At 35.0% G+C, this 23,210-nt stretch overlaps 1 protein-coding gene across 16 annotated transcripts in view; it reads left to right on the top strand.

Moving 5' to 3' along the window:
• Positions 1 to 22,712, top strand: part of NEK10 (NIMA related kinase 10) — a 94,143-nt gene extending 71,431 nt beyond the window's left edge. For 3 of the 16 annotated variants that reach the window (XM_085226379.1, XM_085226378.1, XM_085226380.1), the window contains 6 exons: positions 354 to 407; positions 1,763 to 1,878; positions 4,477 to 4,587; positions 6,417 to 6,525; positions 7,945 to 7,997; positions 16,518 to 22,712. In XM_085226379.1, coding sequence (XP_085082505.1) covers positions 354 to 407; positions 1,763 to 1,878; positions 4,477 to 4,587; positions 6,417 to 6,525; positions 7,945 to 7,997; positions 16,518 to 16,679 — 605 coding nt within the window. In that variant the 3' untranslated portion in view covers positions 16,680 to 22,712. Of the gene's footprint in view, positions 1 to 353; positions 408 to 1,762; positions 1,879 to 4,476; positions 4,588 to 6,416; positions 6,529 to 7,944; positions 7,998 to 8,080; positions 8,141 to 10,358; positions 13,965 to 16,517 lie in introns of those variants that run through there. The other 13 variants (XM_085226383.1, XM_085226382.1, XR_014883944.1 and 10 more) reach the window with 13 other exon arrangements.
• The last annotated feature ends 498 nt before the right edge of the window (positions 22,713 to 23,210 follow it).

Raw genomic sequence — 23,210 nt, 5'->3', positions numbered from 1 at the left:
AAGACAACTACTGTAGAGTGGCCCAAAATAAATGACTCTATGGAAATTCCTGAATTTCGTAGCTAAACTGGGGACTCTAGCTGATTTGAAACACATAGACATTATAGGTGTTTTAAGTATAGAAACTGGTCCACTTAGACCGCTAATCCAATTGTTGCTGGCATACTAGAAAAGGAACAAAACTCTATCCACTGAAGATCAGAGAAATACATGTTATGTTCTGCTCAGCCATTTCTATTCTCATATTAAGCAGATTTTTCTTAGGGGAAAAAAAAAAAAAAAAGCATCTTAGAGATGTAAAAGAAAGGGAACTGATTTATTTGCTTTTTTTTTTTTTTTTTTTTAAACACAAGCCAATAGCAACAAAGAAGTCAAATACTACTACAAGATAGGAACCAGTGAAAAAGGTAATGTGTTGAGGAAATAAGTTTTTATCAGTGTCCTAACAAGAACAGAAGATTCCAAGACTGTAATGGCAAGACCATGCTATTGCTGGAGAACTTAATCTATTACTGGTAAAACAGTTGGCAGATAGCTGAAAATGAGATGAATAGAGCTAAAGAAAAAATTGTTCTATTTGTGGCATGTCATGTATTAGATTGTTATAACATAGCTCTCACCATTACCTAGCTGAAAAATGAAGCTAAATTCTTCTTTAAGTAGCTCAAGGGAAATGCCCTCTCTCTTATTGGTGGTTAAGAGGAGACCAGAAAAAATGTAGAACTGTAATGCCTTCTCTCAACCTATCTGCCAAAAGGCATTGCAACAAAAAATCTGACAATAGAAATGATGTTCTTGTCTTCTTGATCACATCAGAAGTGCCTCCATGTCATGGAGAATTATATTTTCTATACTTCTTTAGTTTCTGGCAAGCTTCAACTCAGATCTGATTAGTCCCTAAGACCTTCAACCTGTGAATATCTCCCTTCTGACTCTTTTGAGAGGAGTCAGTGGAGAAAGAAATTCAACAGGAAGAAATGGTAGTAGTTCAGTGGTGGACTAATTAATTTTAGTATTTCTCCTTGTCAGTGGAATTTTCATTCTTGTTACCATATCATTTTAAAAAAGCCAGCAATCTAGCAGTATATTCTTATTCCTTCTGTTAGGTAGGGTTCTCTCTGAGGAATTTCTGACAAAGAAAAGAAAGTGCTAATTTTCTGATGCAATACAGAGAAGACACAGAAAATTCATAGCTTCTTGCAAATTTTCTACATCTTTCTGTCAAAACAAGCTACTGCTAGGCATTGGAAACAAGAAGTAGCTGTGATAAAACAAAACATAACACCACAAGGCAATTTGAAAATAAATTTTAATATTCTTCAAGTTGTCCATATAAGATATAATCTTGGAATTCTTAGTGGTAAAAGGAGAATTAATTTCATGACATCAAAGTACTTAAAAAAAAAAAAAAAAGGAGAAAGATCATTTTGTTAAAATAAATTCTGTTTATAGTCTCTTTAGATTTCCTTATGAATAAATATAGAAAAACTTTTATCACTAGAGAGATATGTTAATATATATATATTTTTTCTCTTAGATAAATTTTAGTGTAATGAATCAGAGGTAGGGATTTCCTTTTGAAACCCATTATTAATTCCATTATCTAAACTTCTAAGTTTTCAGATTACTCTTTTTTGTTCTTGTTCCTAACGCTACTGGCAAAGCAGGTCATGCATAAAAACTCAATATTTAAATTTACAGGTTTTAAACAGTGCTCACTATTAATATGTAAAGGCAGTAAAATGAGCTGTCCTGATTTTAGTGTTGTCATCTACAGCATCGGCAGGAATTGCTGTATCACAAAGGAAAGTGCGTCAGATCAGTGACCCTGTTCAGCAGATTCTTATTCAGCTGCACAAAATTATCTTCATCACTCAAGTATGCATTACTGTTGCTTCTGACATTCTATCCCTTTCAGTTATTTGCTGTTGTCAAAGTGCTGCTAATTTAGTTGCTGTTCGTTAAAAACAACAGAACTTGACATTTTTGCAGATGGCAGGATGTTTTAAAAATACATCATTTAAATAAAGACTAACCTCAAATATTAGTGTGTGGAGGATGGCAATAATTGAGTCATGAAAAAAATTCATTGGTTCCCCTCAGGAAAATGGATTGTACAGTGATTTATTTTTATAACATTCTGTCATGTCAGCAATATGAACATTTCAGGTGACAATACTGCATCCTCAGATGAAGAGTACATAAAATTCTTTCCTCTATAGTAATATTTTCTAAGTAATAATTTCTATTATCACTATGTGGTAATAATTTCTTAAGAAATATTACACTAGAAATACTATCCTAAATATAGAATTTTAAATATTTGAATATGTCAGTATATATTTTTTCAAGTTTCAGACTTATTTTAAAATTGTTTGAATGTTTAATAACGAAAGAATGTTAAAGTTATTTCCTGCTGATTCTGAAACAAAAATGGAGTTGGTATAAATCTGCATTGAACTCTCAGCTAAAAATGTGATAGAAGACTTTTGTTCGCCAGAAAGATGATTGTCATTCAGTTACTTGCAAAATATGCTGTTCATAAATAAACATCTTCTTACTTTGTAAAATGAATGGTTTGTATTTGGAAGTGATGTTTATCACCTCAGGGCATTTCAGATTGCTGAGCCAAACTTGTTTAAAACATAATAGCATAACTGAAATTAGATGCATTGGACATGTCTTGAGTGTTTTCTTCAGACTGTCAGATCTACTGAAAGAGATAACAGGAAATAAATTATCATAACAAAGAAAAAATGGTAATTTAAAATAACTGGATTTGGCATAACTTATTGCAATAGTAAGCCCATTTCCTGCTAACTGAAATGAGGCAGTTCAGACTTTATGTGCTGTATTATTGTATTACTATATTACTCGTTTGTGCCAGATGCATATTAATGAACTTACCCTCTATAGTGAAGAAGATTTTCTCTAGTGTCCTACTAGTCAATGCCAGTTCTCATAACTGAGAACTAACAGTAACTCAAAGGCTCTCTATCTAGATTGGCCACTGAGGCAGTAGTAACACCTTTCAGTGTCAGCTGGTCTCAGAATTAGAAGGTAGGGGTACCAGGATCCAAATCTGTACGTGTTCCTGTGTGCAATAGGCTTTTCGAGTGCTCAGATTCTTGCAGATATAAGGTGGAATATTTTTTATAATACATAGTTGTTTCTACAACTCCCAATTACATGTTTCACCTGACAATTTGAAACTGAACTTTACAAGCCAGATTTCTTTGCTGATAGTTCTTGGTAATCAAAGCAGCCTTTCCAATCCAGTTTCCATGGGAACAAGAGCCAGACTGATCTGTTGGAAAATAATTTAAGAGAAAGCTTTTAAAAAAGCACAGTGTAAATCATCAGCCTTTTAATTTTTTTTTAACTGATCTGACATTTGATTTCTTTAAAACAAAAGCTAAAGTTGAACAGTACTGCCTAGAGCATTACTGATTTTCTCATGCAGTGAACCAGTCCTTTACCATTGTTGCTTCAGAATGTCTCAGCATTGCCATGGTACATTAACTGCACATGTTTTATTGCAGTGGTACGTAGACTATAGAGTATCTTGCAGCCATTTCTTTTGCATCATGTTCTTCCCCTCATGTATAGGCCTGAAAAGACAGTAATATTTATCTGCAACAGAAAACTGTATGCAGCTCCAACTCCAGCTGTCTGTTGGAGTTTTAGAATTTAAACTCAGTCTGTGGTTTTCCAGAGGAAATTAGGAATGGCTCCTGTGAGGCCAATGTATCGGTTCCAAATTTATAACTATTTAAGAACAGTAGTTTGTTTCAGAACGAAAACAGTCTTTGTAATTTACACTGTGACAACGCTTTGAATGTGAATCATCAAGGGCCAAAGCTTTCTTATGTAATTAAATAACTTGCTGAATTTGATGGATTTGAATGGATGTGAATTTACATCAGTGATAGTGATTATAAAGTGTATATTAAATAACAGAAAATTATTGTTTTACAAACACTGTTTGAAGATAAACTATAGAGAAACAATATAGGAGATTTTCTTCAAAGAGTAGTGCATAGCACGGAATGGTGATCAAATGGATTGGTGACAGATGTGACTATCAACATGACTGCAGTGACCAACAGCTGAAGCTATTGAAGCTCCAGCATTACTGTTGGAGCATAATCATCCAACATACAATGATTTTGAAATCTCGAAGATCAAGGAAGCAAATCTAGCATTAATTATACTACACTTAATATAATGGCTCTTACTTTTGAGTCCAGAAGGACTAAGTTATATAATCTGCCAAGCCTAACAGAATCAACGAACTAAGGAGAATTATTTTAATATATATTTAAATCAGGTTTTGTACTGTTGCCTAACCAGGCTATTAAGCATTAATGTTTCTTCTTGCACTGTAGCTACTTTCTCAGTAATGGTACTGCTGATTAGCAGTTTATGGGAAGTGTAATTGGGTGGTGAAAACATCTGTTTCTCTGTGTTGTGTAGCTTCCTCCAGCTTTGCAGTGCAGCTTGAAAAGGAGAGTCATTGAGAGATTCAAGAAGTCCCTCTTCAGTCAGCAGAGCAATCCTTGTAATCTGAAATCAGAAATGAAAAAGGTGCAGTATACTAGTTACTATCTGTCGTCTGTTCTTCTATTTGAATTAAGCTATCAATATTAATATCATAAGAATATGAGTGTAATACTACATTTTTTTCAAAGGAAATTTAGCATATCCTTTACTGGGAAAACATGGAGCTCTCTTAAGTAAGCAATCGCTGCATATTGATTTCAAGTTTGTCTCTGATCAGTAGAACACATATTGTAAATGAGAGGCCCTGCAAAACAAAATTCATCTCATCAGAATTCAGAAAGGGAAAAGGAAGAAAAAATAAATTTTTTAATGGCAAAAGCTGAAACATATTTTGTAAGCTTTTAATTTTTGTAAGCTCTTCTTCATTTATAATTAGATTGCTACTATTATTGATATTTTGGCATGATTTCCCTCTCAAACTATGAATTTTGAGAAAGCATATAAATCATCCATTCTGTCCAAAATACAGAATGTCCTACTGTGGTATAGCGTGTCGGCATGAGCGTATCATCAGTTTAAAAATGCTACAGATTTGCAAGAATTGTGTGACTGAAGAACCATGCTTTCATGTTTTCCAGTAGCATAGTAAATACTTTCCAACTGGGAAAGAGCTAATGACTAACATCAGAATTTCTAAATGTTCTTTTAAAATCTCTGGAGAAGACAGTAGTCTGTAGAGGTTTCAAAAGCCACATTCTCAGCTTCTGTGTTTTGTGGGAGATGGAAGATATTTCATTTTTGAATTGATGACAAATCAGTTGTTAATTAGCGTATAGAGAATTTGATGACAAGGACAATTGCTTAACATCCTTTTCAGATATGAGACATAATACAACCCATCTAACCTAGTCTGGTTGTCACCTATCCACAATAGATTGTGCTATCTTCTGAGTCATTGTTTGCTATGGATGGACTGACTCTCATCCCAATTACTAAATCTGCTCACTACTTTTAAAATAGTTAATAACTTCCATGGGAAGTAGATATGTAATGTTTATAATGGTTTATATTGTGCATCTGAAAGATAATTGAAGATGCTTCTTTGAGCTATCAGTTTCAGGGATATTTGCTGTTCTGTAAATCAACCTGCATTTACGTTAACCAATTCTTGTGTTTTAACCTTAACATTGAATCTAACAAAATGTTTTCTATTAATTTGTTACTGACTGGGTGTTGCCAGGAAAGGGTGCCCAAAAAGATGTTATGTAAAGGAAATGTTTATTATAAATTTAATCTAATTTTCAATTTTACAAATTCTCTCAACTGTCAAGCTTTTAACTTCAAAACTACTATATTTATGACTGAGGAAAATGGAAGAAATGCAGTATTTATAAAGTAAATGGTAGTAATTTGATGGTATTAGAAATACTGAATGTAATTCTGGGCATTTCTATCTCAAAGAAAATAGAAAACAGCAAAAAGAGAATGATAGGGAATTGATAAGCGTGAGTGAAGTGGCACGTATTTTGAGTCAGTAAGAGCAAATAAGTATTTATACATAAGCATATTTTGAGAATTTTACCATAATCACCACTACAGCTATGTTGGATAACAGTAATATAGTTTGGAGGTGACTCAGTGCTTTATTGCAATTATGCAGTTTGGGAGCTTGCAGTGTTCACTGGATGATTCTGGAGGGAAGAAGGTAGAACATTTGTACTTGTGTTCACTACTGTTTCATTAAGATAAAATGTGTTGAAATCTACTCTGACTTCTGATTGTGTAGGAAACAGAAAAAGGCAGACTGCTAATCAGAGATTTATGTAGGAAAGGCTGGACTGTTTTACAGAAATCTCAGGAAGATTTTAGGTATCCTTTGCTTTTATCTTTTGTTTCTTTTTCCCTTCCCTCAGCTGCTCCAAGGTTCTCCTGAATTGATTGATACCAACTTTTTTACAGCAGATTGGCATATGGTACTTCTCTCATCTTCTGGCAATGTGTTAGTTCCAGAAGATAGAAAAGGTAAAGAAACAAAACTTCTGTAATGGCATGTATTTTTCTAATAAAAGATATGGTACAGAAGTCTGAGGGATGGAATGCCTCCCCTGAGAGGACAGGCTGAGAGCTGGGGCTGTTCAATCTGGAGAAGAGAAGGCTTCGGAGGGACCTGATAGTGGCCTCTCAGTATCTAAAGGGGAGCTCTGAGAAAGAAGGGGACAGACTCTTTAGCGGGATCTGTTGTGACAGGACAAGGGGAAATGGTTTCAAACTTAAAGAGGGGAGATTTAGGTTGGACATAAGGAAGAAGTTTTTCACAGTAAGGATAGTAAGATACTGCAACAGGCTGCCCAGAGAGGTGGTGGACGCCCCATTACTTGGAGACATTCAAAGTCAGGCTGGATGGGGCTGTGAGCAGCCTGATGTAGTTGTAGGTGTCCCTGTTCATTGCAGGGGAGTTGTATTAGATGACGTTTAAGGGTGCCTTCCATCTCAAACAATTCTATGATTCTATATTATACTATACCTATACAGTGTAAAGAGTATACATGTATTTTAGAAAAAAGAGTCAAATATAATTTGGACTAGAAATATTCAGTGACAAATTATGAACTCCATTTTTAGTCAACACTACTATAACTGGCAGCAACTATGTTGAGGAACCACAATCTCTAGTTCAGAGACATGTTCTGTCATATACCTCAACAGAGCAAAGAATGTATTGAAGGAATCTAAGAGAAATGCGCAGCCGCGTTTCATCATTTGTGCTATTTCCATTCTTCTAAATGCAGAAAAAGATATAGCTATGAATGGACTAGAGGACACAGTAAAGTTAAAAACTATAATTCAAGAAAGAATGGTGAGAAACCTTGGTTTTGCTGGCCTTTGTCTTGAAACTGGTAATTTCTAGGCTTAATGCAAAAACTAAGAATAATACTAGGTGTTGAGGGTGACATTTGGATAAGAAATGAAACCCTAACGTTAACTTAAAATGTAAGGTTTGGGTTTTTTTCCCAGAGACAACAATACAAATTGATGAGACATTCAATATTGGTAATTTTTTAATCTCCTAATCTGTAAATAATACTTTCGTGAGAATTTGCTGCTGGCTATGTGCCCTTCTCACTTTAAACTGTAAGTGGAAAAGAATAAGAATGTTATGTTGCTGTGTTCTTTTGTATTAAATAGTTAAAAGAAATCACTATTTTTCATCAGTTGAGACTCTTTCATAATGTGGACTTCTTGCGACTCAAATGTCCACATCATGCCATAAGATCCCTCCTGCTTTTGCAAGGAGTCACTATAGTCAGTGAAATAAACTGCTGATAACCAAAATTAACAAACATCCTGTGTCATTCTAAATTATCAAGAATTGCTAAGAAACTGATAAAATAAGTAAACCCCAGTTTCAGGAGTATAACATTACTTGCCTCTTACTTCAAGGTACTGTTGGCACTTCTGACATAGCAGAAGGGATGACATATGAGCAGTTACAGGTAAGCTTTATATGTATGTACTAATGTATTTTATGGCTTATAATTAAGGTAATTTATTGAAATGAATTTCTTTTAACTTGTAGACCTTAATTGAGGAGGTTCTAGAGGAAAGTGGTTATTACAATTTCTCTTCAAACAGGTGAGTTTGAATATTCAAATTAAAAAATATTTAATTATGATGTGTTATACATAAATGTATAATCTGCCTGTTTAAATGATCGTCTTTTCAATTGAAGCTTAGTGTGATACCTCACTATAATAATACTTGGATGCACAGACAGGAAGAATTGGTATGGGTATAATTAATCTAAGCTGTTTTAGCTGCATCGGTTTTCTTCACTCAGGCAATAGAGTTCTACAAGCTTGACAGCAATCTCATCAAATTTTTCCTATATAAAGCTATAGATGAAGAAAAGTTTCATTTTAGTAGATGTTTATTTAGTAGGGGTATACTCTAACATTATGGGATTGAAAGGATTAAGTTGGCCTGCTTAGTAAACATGGAAAGCAGAAAAAGTGATTGCTAGCACAAGAAGTGTAGAGGATGGAAAAAAACTGAGGTCTTTGAAACAAGGCATAGTAAGACTTTGCTGCAAGAACCCTTTGGGGAACACAAGTACAGAGAGTATTTGAAAAATGTCCATACTGTCCATAAGCTAAGCATTTCTTATTCTCTTACCCGCTAGCCTGTATTCTTTTGAAGAAAAGAAGTTCACTGCTTCCACCAAATCTGTTCCTTGTGTTTTCAGTAATGAACATTTTAATGCCCGCAATACTGCACTTAGTCTTTTTGTTAGTTTGTTTTAAATAATAATAATTTAAAATTTACCCCAAATCCAAAGATGTTTTAAGAATCTGTAGGTCCTGATGCTTCAGTGATATTTTTCAGTTCTTTGTTACCTCTGCTAATTTTTTTCAATGTGAAACTATTTATAGACTCCAACTTAAGAAGTTTCAGATGTTACTCTGAGTATTTCTATAGCCTACTCACTATATTGGAATTCCAGCTTACAAATGTCTTGCAGCTGCCAGCTGTAAGTACTGAAAAGTCGTGATTCAGAACTCCCTAAATAAAATAATAATTTGGTCTTTAAGCTCTCAGAGTACACTTGCATCATGTTTACAAATCACTTTTGCAGCCATGAGGTGTAACAAATTTGTTTCTAAGTGTTCTCAGATATTGAACATTTTTGTGCCAATCAGATGCTCCCAATATTTGGGGCAGTAGAAAAAATATTGAATATTATATGATTAATGAAAAACCTATGGAAAAGCAGGTCACTTTTAACACTGAGATCCAGCAGGACTTACTGTAAATGTAGAAATGTGTTGAATAGGCATTTAAGTTACAGGCTGGCAGAAAGCATATTATTGCAATTTACTGTAATGGAAGCAGGTGTGTACTGAATATGGGCATGACTATTTACACAAACCTTCTATAAAAATAAGATACCTATTAATGGAAATGTAAGGGACATTTAAAGTTTACAGGAAAACATTCTAGTACGTTACATGTGGAGTACCACATGAGACTAACAGCAAAGCAGTAATTAACATTGTTTTTTTTTTTTTTCTGGTGACAGCATTTATTCAGGACTGCTTATTTTTTTGCTATGTTGCAATTCCCCACAGACTAGCTGTTCTTTAGAATCTTAAGACATATTTGTGCATTCTTTGAAGTTTTGCTTTAGAGGAAACATATGAGAACATTCTTCATTGCCACCCAGGTTCAGTGTAGTGTAGGCTCTTTTTCTTACGTCATGTTTATCCTATGAGGGAAAAGGAGCAGGAAATATATTTCCACATATACACACAGGTTGGGGAAGAAGTTTGGTGTATGCTTAGCATCCTTCTTCACATTGTCTTTCCCCAAGTCATGCAACTTGTTCAGCAGTACTGATAATGTGATATCCACAGACAGTGTTGATTTGTACTTCGTTCATGAAACCTGTAGCAAAGCCCAAACTGATTTTGGATTAACAGAAAGCAATGAAATGAAATTTATTTAGAAATTTAGGAGTATGTTGTCTAATTTGATCTTTTGTTTTGTTTTTTTTTTCTTGCTTACAGTTGTTAATATCTGTGTTTAGATGGAGTTGCATAAGCTTTGACCTCCTCCACTGCACATGGGTCACTCTAGTGTGTTCTGGCTTTGGCTGGCAGATACACAATAGCTACACTGCAACTCAATTGTTGATCTGTCACCAACAACAATACACTGTAGATTTTTCTCTATACTGTGAAATTCTATTATCTGCTGTGATGCATAATAACATTTAGTTCCCCTGTCACTGTTATTTCAATCTTCTTTCATTTAATGTCCTGCTCCCAAATAAATTAGTATTTTTCCCTCTCTTTCAGAAATTTGACACACCATGCTTTGGCTTTGGCTGTCAAGAACATCTATCTCTTTTTCCAGAAGATTTATCATGTTTTCTAAAATATGCTTCACTCCATGCCATTAAGAGCTTTCAGCACTTTTTTTTCATCTCATACACTGTCCAAGTAACCAAGCAATCCCGTCTCAATAGCTGTTGAGTGCTGAAAGATTTATTTGGCAAGCTGTTGTGCATCATTAGGATTTGCCTCAGATTCCCCAAAGAATTTAAACCATCCAGGAAGACAAAATTTATACTATAACTTCTCTGGGGAGAGCTTGTGACTTTCCAGTACTTAAAGGGGACCTACAAGAAAGCTGGACACTGACATTTTACAAAGGCATGTAGTTAGAAGACAAGTGGTAATGGTGGTAATGATTTTAAACTGAAAGAGAGTAGATATAGATTAGAAATAATGAAGAAATTTTTCACTTTGAGAGTGGAAGGCACTGGAGCAGGTTGCCCAGAGACGCCATAGGTGCCCAATCCCTGGTTCAAGGCCAGGTTGGATGGGGCTTTTGGCCTGTTGGTCTGGTGGCAAGAAGATGCACTAGATGATCTTCAAGGCCTTTGCAACCCAAATCATCCTGTGATTCTATGATAAGGCTCAAGATCCCTCAGAAGACACTTCAGAACACTGCAGACTTCATTTGTAAATTTTTTAAGGCTTGTTTCCTCTTTTTAGGGCCAATTTCTGTCATGATTTCTGAGCAATTTAATTTGACAGTGTTAGTGTTTCAGACCTACAATAATTCTGCTTTGGAACAAAATCTTCTACAGCTGCTATGTATCAACATGCTTTTATATTTTGCTATAAAATTTAGAATAAATAGCTTTATGACATACTATTACTAATGCATTCTTCTAGGGGGAGATGTATAATATTTTTTTCCCATCATTGTTGCCCCTTGCTCTGATCTCAGAATTCATGGAATATGTGATGGAACACAAAATTTCACTTGGGGTCAGTGATATGAAGACTGTAGTAAGATTAATAAACTCTATAAAGAGTTAAAAATGATTCAGGCAACTTGATTGAGTGATGAAAAAAACATGAATTCTTTAGAAAATGAGGCAGGTTCATAAGAAAAATGTCATGCTTTTTTTTTTTTCTCCCCAGTTTCATTATAATAGTAATTACTATCTCAATACCAGTCATTTCATGGGAATTAATGACCAGCTGAGGATAATGACCATCAGCTTTATCTCGAATAATCAACTTGTGCCCATTTATCAGTAATGTCCTGAAATTACTCAGCACTCCAACAATGTTACTTACTTGTACAGAAATTCCGTAAACATGCATAAAAAAGGTAGCATTTCAAAATTATTCTATTCACACCCTTTGTGCTATTCTTTCTTATTTTCTATCTTGATTTAATATTATACTGCACCTGAAGTAGGCTACTTGTTGTTTGCGAGTTCTTTTGTGACTATAAAAAGGAATACTAGTTTCAAACTTTCAGCACGTTTCTTTATGTTGGACTAGACATGTAATACCCAAATTGATGGAGAAATCTATTTTTAATCAATTGCAATAAAAAACTTAATCCAAGCAGTAACTCAATTATATGAAAAAAGATTTGTTGTAAATAAATAAAAATAGCAATGGTCTGAGACAGTGCTTGGGTTCAACTGAGTGATATAGCTCATATGATATAGGAATCTACTTACGAGAAAAATGTTCCAGGATTAATTTTGTAAGAAAAACAGCTGCAAAACAAGTAAGAATATAAGAAAAATGTTTCCATAATTAAGTGCATGCATTAATATGTTGTCAGTTATAATTTTATGCCTTTGTTCAGTGCAATCTTTGGTATTGTTATTGAGGTTTTAGAATTAGAAAAATAACCATTCATGTTTTTAGAGCTATTTCATGAAGAACACTGTCAAATCTGCTTCTAATGATTGCTATACATTTTTAACTACTCAAAGAATAGCTCAAGGTATTTCTCACAGAAGGATAATATAACTCAGGAATTCTGAATTTTGCCTGTTTGAAGCATCTTCATTTGTACTGTAGCTATGGTTCATAGGTGTGTCATCTGAAAATAAAAATGCATTACTGGCTCTTTTACTAGCTGCAAATTCTCACTGTCTTCTGTTTATTCTTCAACACTAATATATCTGTTTAATTGTGGCTCATCAATACTACAGAATTCAAATTTGCATTTAGCTTAGTTCATATTTTTTAATGTTCTAGAACAGATCAAACTAGCTAGTAGATGAAAGAACATAGGTCCAGCACTCCTGAAATCTAAAATGAATTTTTGTATTTTGTGATGTCTGGGAGATTTAACACCTTCTGCTACATTTTATTCTACTTTCAGCTAATGTTGCCTTACATTTTCTGTTGTTTTCTTCTTCTGAATGATTGTCCATGTTGATTTTTACTTATTATGTCTCATAAACCAAACATAAGATTGTTTTCATCAGTAATGTTTCTTAGAGTTGTACCAGCAATCTGTCAGCTTGCACTTCTCCCCAGTGTGGTAAAAAAGCAAAAGCTCAGTGGTCATTTTTATTTTATTTTATTTTATTTTATTTTATTTTATTTTATTTTATTTTATTTTATTTTATTCATTTGTATCTGTAAAAGTCCTTGATGTAACCCCTTGTAGGTCTGCCTGGCACTGTAAGTATGCAGCCATTCCAAAAGACTACATCCTTTAAGCGTGCTATCCTTCCACTAAGAGGCAGTATTGGCCTACCTTTACCAAATCACAGATTCTACAAAAATTAGGAAAGGTTGCAGCATGAAAACATGGAATCATAATTCCATCCAACTCTTAGGATAAAGCGGTAATTAATTCTTGTCACACTGGTGAATAGAGAGTGTTCCAATGACAACAAAATATGTGGGCAAGAGATGAATTAAAGACACTTACTGGATAGAGTTCATCATTGCACATGGCAGCAGGCAGACTGCACTTGCTAGACGTAAACTTCTTACTTGCTAGAAAAATAAATTTTATTGACTAATTACAGCTGAATCAGTATTGACTATAGTCAAAAGAGAAGATACAAGAGAAATGCCAGTGATACTGGTACAGTGAAGTTTTAAGGACATACTGATTCATAAAGTGAAAAAAATGTATACCTTAAATGCTAGGATATTAGCAGTTGCACATGCCAAAATCAGATGGCCAAATCTGAAAAAGTTACTGCTAACTGGATCTTTGAAGAATTTCGCAAATGTTTCTATTACTTCAAGAGTGGGCAATTCCTAATGACACGGGAAGATTTTCATTTTTCTGATAATATCAAAATAAAAGCCATTTACCCATCTGATAGTAAGTTAGTCTAAGATCTTTATTTCAGGCCATTTTTTGTTGAACCAGCACTATAGGAGCTGTAACAGAAACTGTTTATGGTTCTAATAGTTAGTCAGCATCAAGAGTACTGGGGTTGGATAGTACCAGGTCTTCTGTGTATAAATAACTTACATTTAGAACCTGGTTGTAATTTATGAGATTGTGCTGGGTGGAACAGAGAAGTGAGCCAGGTATCCATCTGTGTAAGTACTAAAATAGTAGATCCTATGGTACCAAAATAGATCCTATGGTAGGACTGTCATTGATACAGAACATCTCACATTTGAAGATTCTCTTTAGTAATAAGACAGGTAAGAAGGGGCATTTTAGTCCTTTCATTGAAAAAACAAAGAAGTTGAGTCTCAACTACTATAGAATTTTGGATTGCTGTTACGTATTGGCTCATTGATACAGTTCAGTGATGAATTCACGAATCAAGTGGTCTCCTAACAGTGAAAATGTCTGAAGTCCATACTGTGTAGAAAAAGTTTATGAAGCTATCTGTCTGCCTTTGGACTGTGGGAATGACTAGGCAGATGGCTCTGATTTCTTGTAGAGATCATATGCTCTGAGCTCTCAGACATACATATATGAGCTTATTGTTAGAAGCATCTGTCATCATAGACTTGTTTGTCTGACTTAACAAGGGTTTACTCTTGCTTCTGCAGTGGGTCTTCCTATAGCTTAAGGAAAAAGATTTACCTTGGGACTTATTTTTGTCTGCGAGATATCTGCTTGGCAGAATTCTCGTATAGAGCATAGATAAATCCTGCTCAATGACATCAAATAAGAAGGCAGTTACCCACTCACAGAGACTCAGAAAACTCATTGTAGTCTGGAGTCATTCTTGTGCTAGAACTCTTATAAACTACACACTTTGAGTAGAACTGAAGGGGAATTATCCTTTATTTTGTTTGAATATTTTTTGTTAAAAATATCTCACTGCAGTAGTGGAGAAACTTTGTTATTGTTGTCTACAGTTAAGTAAAGAATGCTAAAAAGTAGAAATGCTTTTCTCTGCAGTGGCAATCATAACTGTTGAGAACAACCAGAAGACACTTGGTGACTTAGTTCTGCTAACTCTGTGGAAAATGATTGACATTATATTCATCATATAACAATCAGTGAGTAGTTAAATACAGAGGATGTTCTGCACTCCTACAGGCTACAAAGTCGTACCCTGTTTGTTTTTTGTCCATTTGTTTGATGGTTTGGTCCAGCTTGGGGCAGTTTAGCTGAGAAAAATGGAATGCTTTTCCATGTTTCAGCAAGATGCAAATGGAAGGAGTTTTAGCGACTGGCTTGTATTCTTAAGTTAAGTGTGGGATGATCTGAAAGCCTTCTGACAAACAGAAGGCTTGATTGGTCTCACTGTTAAAAATCACATTCATACAAAGATAAAACCTTTTTAACAGCATCAAGATATCTTTGGTAGGGTAAGACTGTTACACAAATTGTTGTTTTGATATAGCAGTGTAGTATACAACCAAAGCTGTTCTGGAATGTCAGTAGGGTTAGTAACTGTTACAGTGTTCCATTAAACACTGTAGTTGTGTCACTTGCCCTTAAAGACTGCCTTTTTGCTAGTAGAATTTCCACTTACAGATAAGTGGGAGTCAGATCTTCATGATAATACTTAAGATAATTCTGAGACCTCAGCAAAGCGTCAGCTCCAGTTTTAAAATTCAATTTCAAACCTTTTACTTAGGACTAATTATCTGAAAATTATGGAAAAAAAACTGTTTGTTTTTCTGGAATTTTCTACCTGTAAAAACACTGTGATCTCCTGAGTTTTCCATGTTTCCATGGAGTTTTATAGCTATAGATATCTGTGCTACTGAAGGAACTCAAAGACTTTAGCTTTAATGCAGTGGATGAAGGCATTAAAAATATGAAGCTTTGCCCCACACTTATTACTTATGATAAAAATAATAAAAATAATCCAGTGTCATTTTCTTTACTAAGCTGTGAATTAGAACAAAGATTTCAAGTTTGGCCACAAATGTATCTCTTTTGTCAGGATTTCACCATACTCTTAGACTTTTGTGCCAATGTAACCAAGTGTAAAAAAATCACAGTATGTACATGCTGAACAGAAATGCTATAAGATTGAGCCTAGACATCAGAACAGAAAGTCAATCTGATCATTATGTAATATCTGAGCAAAGAAATGAGAAGTAGAAACTGATGAGGTAAAGACTGGAAAATGAGCAGCAGAGAAATCCAGTACAGAGTCAAGAAAAACAGGAGACAAAATGTAGGAATCCTGGAAGAGATACTGCGATGTGGAAGGAAAAATCTGTGACTGGTACTGACCAGGTGAAGAGAATGGTTTGCAGCAAGGAAAGGTGGTAGAAATCATAGGCCTAAAAAAAAAACATGTAGGAAGGGAGGCAAGCTCAAATGGAGACGTTACATCAGCAGCATAACATAAGTTATAGTTGGCCCACAAATGCAGTATGTTGCACTCAGGCCTCACTGATTAGCTGTGGGAGACTTTTGCACCATACTACTTTAATTCTATTTGTGTGCAGTACAGACAAATCCATAAATTTTGAGTCAGAAGATCATTAGGCAAACCAATTCCCTGTGTATAGTATAAGTGATATAATTTTGTCCAGAGATTTCTGCAATGAACTCTGTTTTGGAACAGAGTTCCAAACATTGGAACATTGATTTGGAAGACTTCTGAGGTTTCTTGGCTTGTGCATTATTGTCACAGCATGATAGCTTTCTGCTGACAGGGCAAAGGTTGATCCCAGACCAGGTGACTGAATAGCAGGGAATTTTTCCCACACATACTAACTACCAATATTTTTTTCCCCCAGGTATATTTACTATCCAACAAAGAATTATCCAGCAAAAGAAGAGAACTCATAATTCTGATCAAAAGATTCAGAACTGTTTCCAGTGAAGACAAACTGCCTGTATTTCAGCCGATGCTTCTAATTAGCGAAGAGGAAACTTTTGCTCATCAAACATCAACCTGAAGGAATTTCAATGTTGAAAGTCTTCAAGAAACCTCATGATTTTTCAGGATTATATTTATATCTTTAGCTTTGTTTACAGCATAAGCACTTTACTGGGAAAAATGCTTCCAGGTTTATACATTAGGAGAAAAGCACAACTCCCAGAAGTACATATCTCCTATTTTTATATACCTTTTAAAAATAGTTGTTGCATAGTTTCTGGAATAATAATTCAAAGCCTGTAGCCTTATGTCCATTTATGTCTTCTATGGAAAGAAAAAAAGCTTTCTAATATCACCACACAGAAAATATATGTAGACTCCCTGCATGAGAACTAAGAACAGATTAAACATCATCGGTGTGATTTTAATATTTAGAATTCTTTTCTGCTTACAATTGGATAGAGGCAAAATCTAATGCCAGTACGACATTAATAGTTAATAGTCTTTTTCAGCTGGTGTAGCACCTGAATGTACTGTTATTTTTAAAAATGTTGTTTTCAATGCTGTTTGAAACTGTGTTTATTATATGTCAGTCTTTAGGCATATTTTGTATATACATTCAATTATTAACAGACTAAATTAAATACATGCTTTGCTGCTAATCAAAACTGTAGTACTCAAAAGCACTTTGAGAATTTCAACATTTATTCGCTATACATTAAATGAGAAAAACGCACTTTGAGAATTTCAACATTTATTCGCTATACATTAAATGAGAAAAATATCTCACTGCAGTAGTGGAGAAACTTTGTTATTGTTGTTGTTGTCTACAGTTAAGTAAAGAGTGCTATAAAGTAGAAATGCTTTTCTCTGCAGTGGCAATCATAACTGTTGAAAACAACCAGAAGACACTTGGTGACTTAGTTCTGCTAACTCTGTGGAAAATGATTGACATTATATTCATTATATAACAATCAGTGAATAGTTAAATACAGAGGGATGTTCTGCACTCCTACAGGGTGCAAAGTCGTCCCCTGTCCTCCCTGTTCCAGTGTTTGTTTGTAACTATAAATTGCTAACTAGCATTAATTTCCTATCAATTCAAGAGCATTATTTCAACTATAATGAGTGACTTTAACATTCCAAATTGTGAAGCTGAGAAAAATGACCCTCTTTTCATATATATGATGTGTAGAAAGTCATCAGGTGCTGTCTTTCCACTTACCTAATAGTATAGTTGCAATAGCAGAGGTATATTAAATGCTGCTTTAGAAATCAAATTAAAAAGGCAAAGTTGGTCATGACATATTCTATGGTGAAGATATAGATAAAAGTGTTCTGGAGAAGGAAAATAGCATATGCAGTCCTTGTGGAATGGTTAATGTAAAGGAGAAAAAAAGAGTTTTGTCTTCAGTCAAATATTCTCATTTTAGTAATTACCACCACTGCACATCCTTTAATTATCTCCTACTTTCTTTTCTCCCTGTAGCTACTGCCTCAGGTTATTCTAATCTTTTTTTATGAGTGTATCTCCTTATGCCTATCTGAAGGAGAGTGCCACCTAACAATAGGCAGTGATTGACGGTGACAGTGTGCCATGCCTACTACTTTATCACCACATCTTACTGAATACAGACATCAACTTTAAATTATTTTCTTTTAAGTGTACTTTTAACCAGTAACTTCTATATGTCATCTGTTTTAATGACAAAAATTAGACATTGTATATTCTGTATCTAGGCCAAAATGAAAATGAATGTTTTTAGTCTGGCTATCTTCAAAAACAGTCATTTTCTACCTGGCAAACCTGAAGGTAGCCATGGTATAATTTCCCCTGTTTTTTTAATGTATCTTTAGAAAGCTAAGGCAAACTCCTTCATATTTTGATGTAAGAAAGTTCTTGGATGTTTTGCCTGACCAAGACATAAAAGATACCACCAGTTAGTGTTTTCAAAATAATTTTATTTGCTGTAGATGGTGCACTTCTAGCAATGTTACCATTAAAATGTCTGAAAATTTTGAACAGTCTTTTGAGACAAGAATGCTTTCTCCCAGCTTCTCACAAACCTACAGCTATTAACCACTCTTTGACCTTGTGCTGATACTGATTTTAAAACCAACAGTTTGGACAAATTGGTGTAACGATAAGGAAAATGGCTGCATTAAAATGGTAGACTGTTGGTATAATGCATCTCAGTTGACCCTGTGTATCACTGTGCATACCACCAATACTATCAAGGGTCAATGTTGCTAAATGAACACATTTGGATATTATATTGCTCTGAATAATGCTGAAATGAGTCATTTGATTGCTTCCAAACTGGAAATGTAGATTTCTTAAAAATGAATATTCACAAAGAACTATAGAAGTAATTTAGTGATGGTAAATACAAAGAATACTGCCTATTTTGGCTAGTCGGTGAATTCCTACTCTCTTATGACATTTTCTTATAAATAAGAATTTACATATATTGTTTGGGCATAATTTTGTGAAAATGAAATATCTGTGTGCATCATTAGATTTAAACCATATATACATTGCAAATGAGATTTTCTTAGTACATTGCGTTTGTGATGCAATGCTACCTGTGAAGAACAGCAAGCAGTTCAGAGAATTTTTATTCATCTTGATCTCTCTTTAAGACCCTTAGACTGGCTGCAGTGAAGTACCTGATATTATGTAGTGTTCTGCTTTCTATTGTTCATGCTTTTGCTTACTTTTTATAGTCATCTAATTGCAAATTCATTCTCAGGAGAATGCACTCTCAGAATGTCATGCAGACTGATTTATGTATCTTTTGCTCTATCTGACTCATTTCTCAGTCCTCTGTCATATTCCTGAATAATCAAATGTTGACAGTAGATAAAATAATGAGTTTTATTCCATGTGAGGATTCCCGGTAACAGACACAAAATAACATGTGTAAAAGATTGTATTTCTTACAGTCACTGTAACTTACAGAAGTACTGCCTCATTATTGGTATTTCATACCAAGAAATTTGGCAACTAGCTCATGGACTTATGGAATTATGCAAATTAAAGAAGAAAGGCCAACCACACTCATTGTTAAAACCAAGAAAGCTCTTTGTGTTGACTTTCTCAAACTCCATAATATACACACTTCTAGCATGTCTGTAACTTGTGGGAAATTCTAGCCTGCTTTTGGGAAAAACTGGCAATTAGGAATCTCAGGTGAGGTGAAAGGAGAAAACCACTTGAGAATTTTTGTTTTGAAGTATGACGTAGCCATGAGTCTGCATTTAAAATCTTCAGATCTGAAAGTTAGATTGTTCAATTTGACTACAAAGACAACAGCAATTGGAAAAGTCTTCTGAGTCATTTCGTTTCTTAACTCTGAAGGAAGCTTTATTACACAAATCCTTTTTATTCAGCTGTTCTCAACAGTAGATGGTGAGGTCCACAACAAGAAACTACTCATTTAAAAATATTTGACATCTGAGTCCTCAAATTCCCTATGAAACTGAAAACTTGCATCTATTAGAATTTTGAACCCTTGATTAAACAAAACTGCCATGTTTTGCCCTAATCTTTTCCTACTTTCAAAACAGCTCCAGTGTGTTTTTAATTTCACCAACTACAACACGTTCCTTGACTTATTCTGTAACTGCACTTACTCAGTTTTGCTCAGAACTTCGATGTATTATAGCTACTTTACTATCTTTTGTCTGCCTCCATCTCCATTGGTACGCCACACAAATATAGATGGTGTTGGGAGTTTGTCTCAGCAATGAAATTGGTAATCTGCTACGCTCAAGATCTTGTTTATGGAAAGAGGCAGTAGAACATTTTTATATGTTTGTGTAGAGATATGTATATATGTAGAGAGAGAGCACTATGATTTTTTTTTATTTGTATATTTGGAATCTTAGCAATCTAACTCAAGAATCATTGTTAATCTAAAGCTGGTACAGAAAAGAAAAAATGAAAGAATAAGAATTCAGTTAAAATGGCTTTGCAAAAATTTCTTTTCTTCTCATTTTGAGGGGGTTCTGCCACCCTTTCACAGCTCCTATGTTTCCTAGGGTCAGTGGTTTAATTCTGTTGGGGATGTTACTAAGAGTTGTCAACATCTGAGTCCCATGCCAGGAGGAACGTGATATTCATATTGATGGCTTCTTCCTCCTCATCCTAGGACTCACCACTAAATGGCTTTTATACCTTTGCTGTTTCTTCATTATCAATGAATTATTGATCAAATGAGTGAAACACACCTGGTCAGTCAAAGAAGTCATGGGTACACCAAGTGAAATAAAGCTGTAAGCAGATCAAGATTTGTTCAGACAAAGCAAGCCTGACAAGCCTTGCAAATTCAACGTGAAACTTATGGCCTGTAATTAGCAACGGTACTACTGTATTTCGGAATTATAGGATTACAGCTTTAAGAACTTTTTGAAATGCACTGATGCCTATGTAGCCTGTATACTGCTCTTAATGCACTCAGAAGGTTTTTAACATGCTAGCAATATTCCTGTGCATCTGAAAGGAAGGCCATGCTACAAAAGCGTGGTCAGTAGGGCCTGGCTGATGCATCATCATCAATATTTGTTTGAAAAGAGGCAGCGCTTTAGAGCTTGCCAAAATGTGCATTGCTGTTTCTTAGTGTGACTGTGTGGCTGAACAAGTGGGGAGCTAGTTTTCTTTCAGAGCAGCAAACTGACATGGTAGAATAAAAAAGAAAAAGCTAAAAACAGATCTGTTGTGCAGGAGAGAAAATGATCCTCTTTGCCAAATAAGTGATCTGAATACTGAGGACTTGATGCCTGTGTATCTGGTGCAGCCTGTGCTGCAGTGTTAACAGATGGGAAGAGAGCACTGTCTTTGTGAACTGAACAGAACACAGCCTTCCACTGCTGTCTTGCAGCCATCCACTGGGCATCTGGGCTCTTTCACAGTGGGGCTTCCTAATAAACGATTCAACTTCTAGCTCCTGAAAAGTGCATGGTGATTATGAAGAAATATTATTGGAGGGCAGTAAGCCAGACTATCTACTCTTTAAGCCTAATTACACTTATCTTTTCTACCTGGTCCTCAGGCAACACAGGGATGGAGATGGCCTACAGGATACCTTTCTAACTGAATTTCTTCAACAGTGTAACACATATTTGTTCTACATATGTGTTCTATCTTTATAAATTCATTGAAATGATGCATTCAATTTGCCTCATTTAAAAATATTTTTTAAAATAATATTTTAATAAACAGTATCTGGAATCGGAGATTTACATTTCTTTAAATTGATCATAATGGTTCATTCTTTACTTCTCAGACAGGTCATGATACAATGGAATTATACAGATGATGAATGTTGGCACGCCATGTCAGCTTGATACGGTGGGTCTGAGTGCTCTGGCCCAGAGCGGATGACACAGCATCTGCCTGGAGCGTTATGTATCTAGTATCTCTTGTGATTCATTTGTGGTCCAAATCCAGTAAGTAAAAATAAACTAGAGGGAAGGAAGTGCCAAGCAGAATAAGGAATGACCAACTTTTCACTTCTCAGAAGCGGTGGTGGTATGAGCGGCCCTCTTGTGAAGTCCTCTAGAAGCCAGCAGCACAATAAACCAGAGATTTTTGTAAAGCCCTACAATGGAAATTTTTTAGTCTTAAATTATGCTGTGCTGAAAGAATAATTTCAATTATGTTTGTATTGCAGACAGTAGGCATAAAATAAATGAGGGAGGTGTAGCACTCTGTAACTACAGACAGCTATTTTTAAAGATATTTTCAGTCAGTCTGAAATTAATGTTGACCTTTCTGTCGTCTTTCTTTGTCTGAGACAGACATTCCCCATGCTCCTTTACATACAGTTTGAATATCCTTTCAGTTTGAATGAGGAACCCTGGCTGTCAGTTAGAACTTTGCCTTCAGCGACCTGCCCATTTTCTTCAGAAAGAGCTTTTCCTGAGAGTTCATCATTAATTGATGATACACTGAGTGTAATTTTGTATTGAATAATACCTATACAATGGATGGAAATAGATGTTACTGATACGAAATAACAATGGACAATGGTACTGTGTTCCTGTACAGGAAAATCAACAATGAATATATTTTCCTTGTCTTGCTCTTAGTTAAAATTGACTGATGAGAGATTTGCTGGTAGAAATCAGTGGGTATAAAATGCGTTACTTGCACACACACTTCTGCTTTCTCATCTGGCTGTATTTTTCCCTCTCAAGATCTTCCTACCATTACTTTCAGATTGGTTATTTCTCAGCTTTTCAGTAAAAATCTTTGCACAATTCTTCTTTCTAAATGTTTGGAATATTGTTTATTTGATTGAATTAGATATATAGTACTTATGTTACAGAGTCAAAGATAGTTCTGTTCTCTGCTAGTCAGAAGGACATATCAGGTGGACTCAAAACCCTGCTGACATACATATTAAAATTCAGAGTCCCTCTGAATAAGAAAGTGGGCAGAGGAGGTAGGAAGCCGGCATGGCTCGGTAAGGACCTGCTGGGCATGCTGAGGGCAAAGAAAGGTGCATACAAGCTCTGGAAACAAGCGCATGTCACTAGGGAAGAATACAGGGATGCTGTCTGGACTTGCAGACGTGGGATCAGGAAAGCCAAGGCGCAGCAGAAC

The sequence above is a fragment of the Meleagris gallopavo genome, chromosome 6 (assembly GCF_905368555.1).
Source record: "Meleagris gallopavo chromosome 6, MGAL_WU_HG_1.1, whole genome shotgun sequence".
NCBI classification, from domain to species: domain Eukaryota; kingdom Metazoa; phylum Chordata; class Aves; order Galliformes; family Phasianidae; genus Meleagris; species Meleagris gallopavo.
This window is presented reverse-complemented; position numbering and strand designations above follow the sequence as displayed.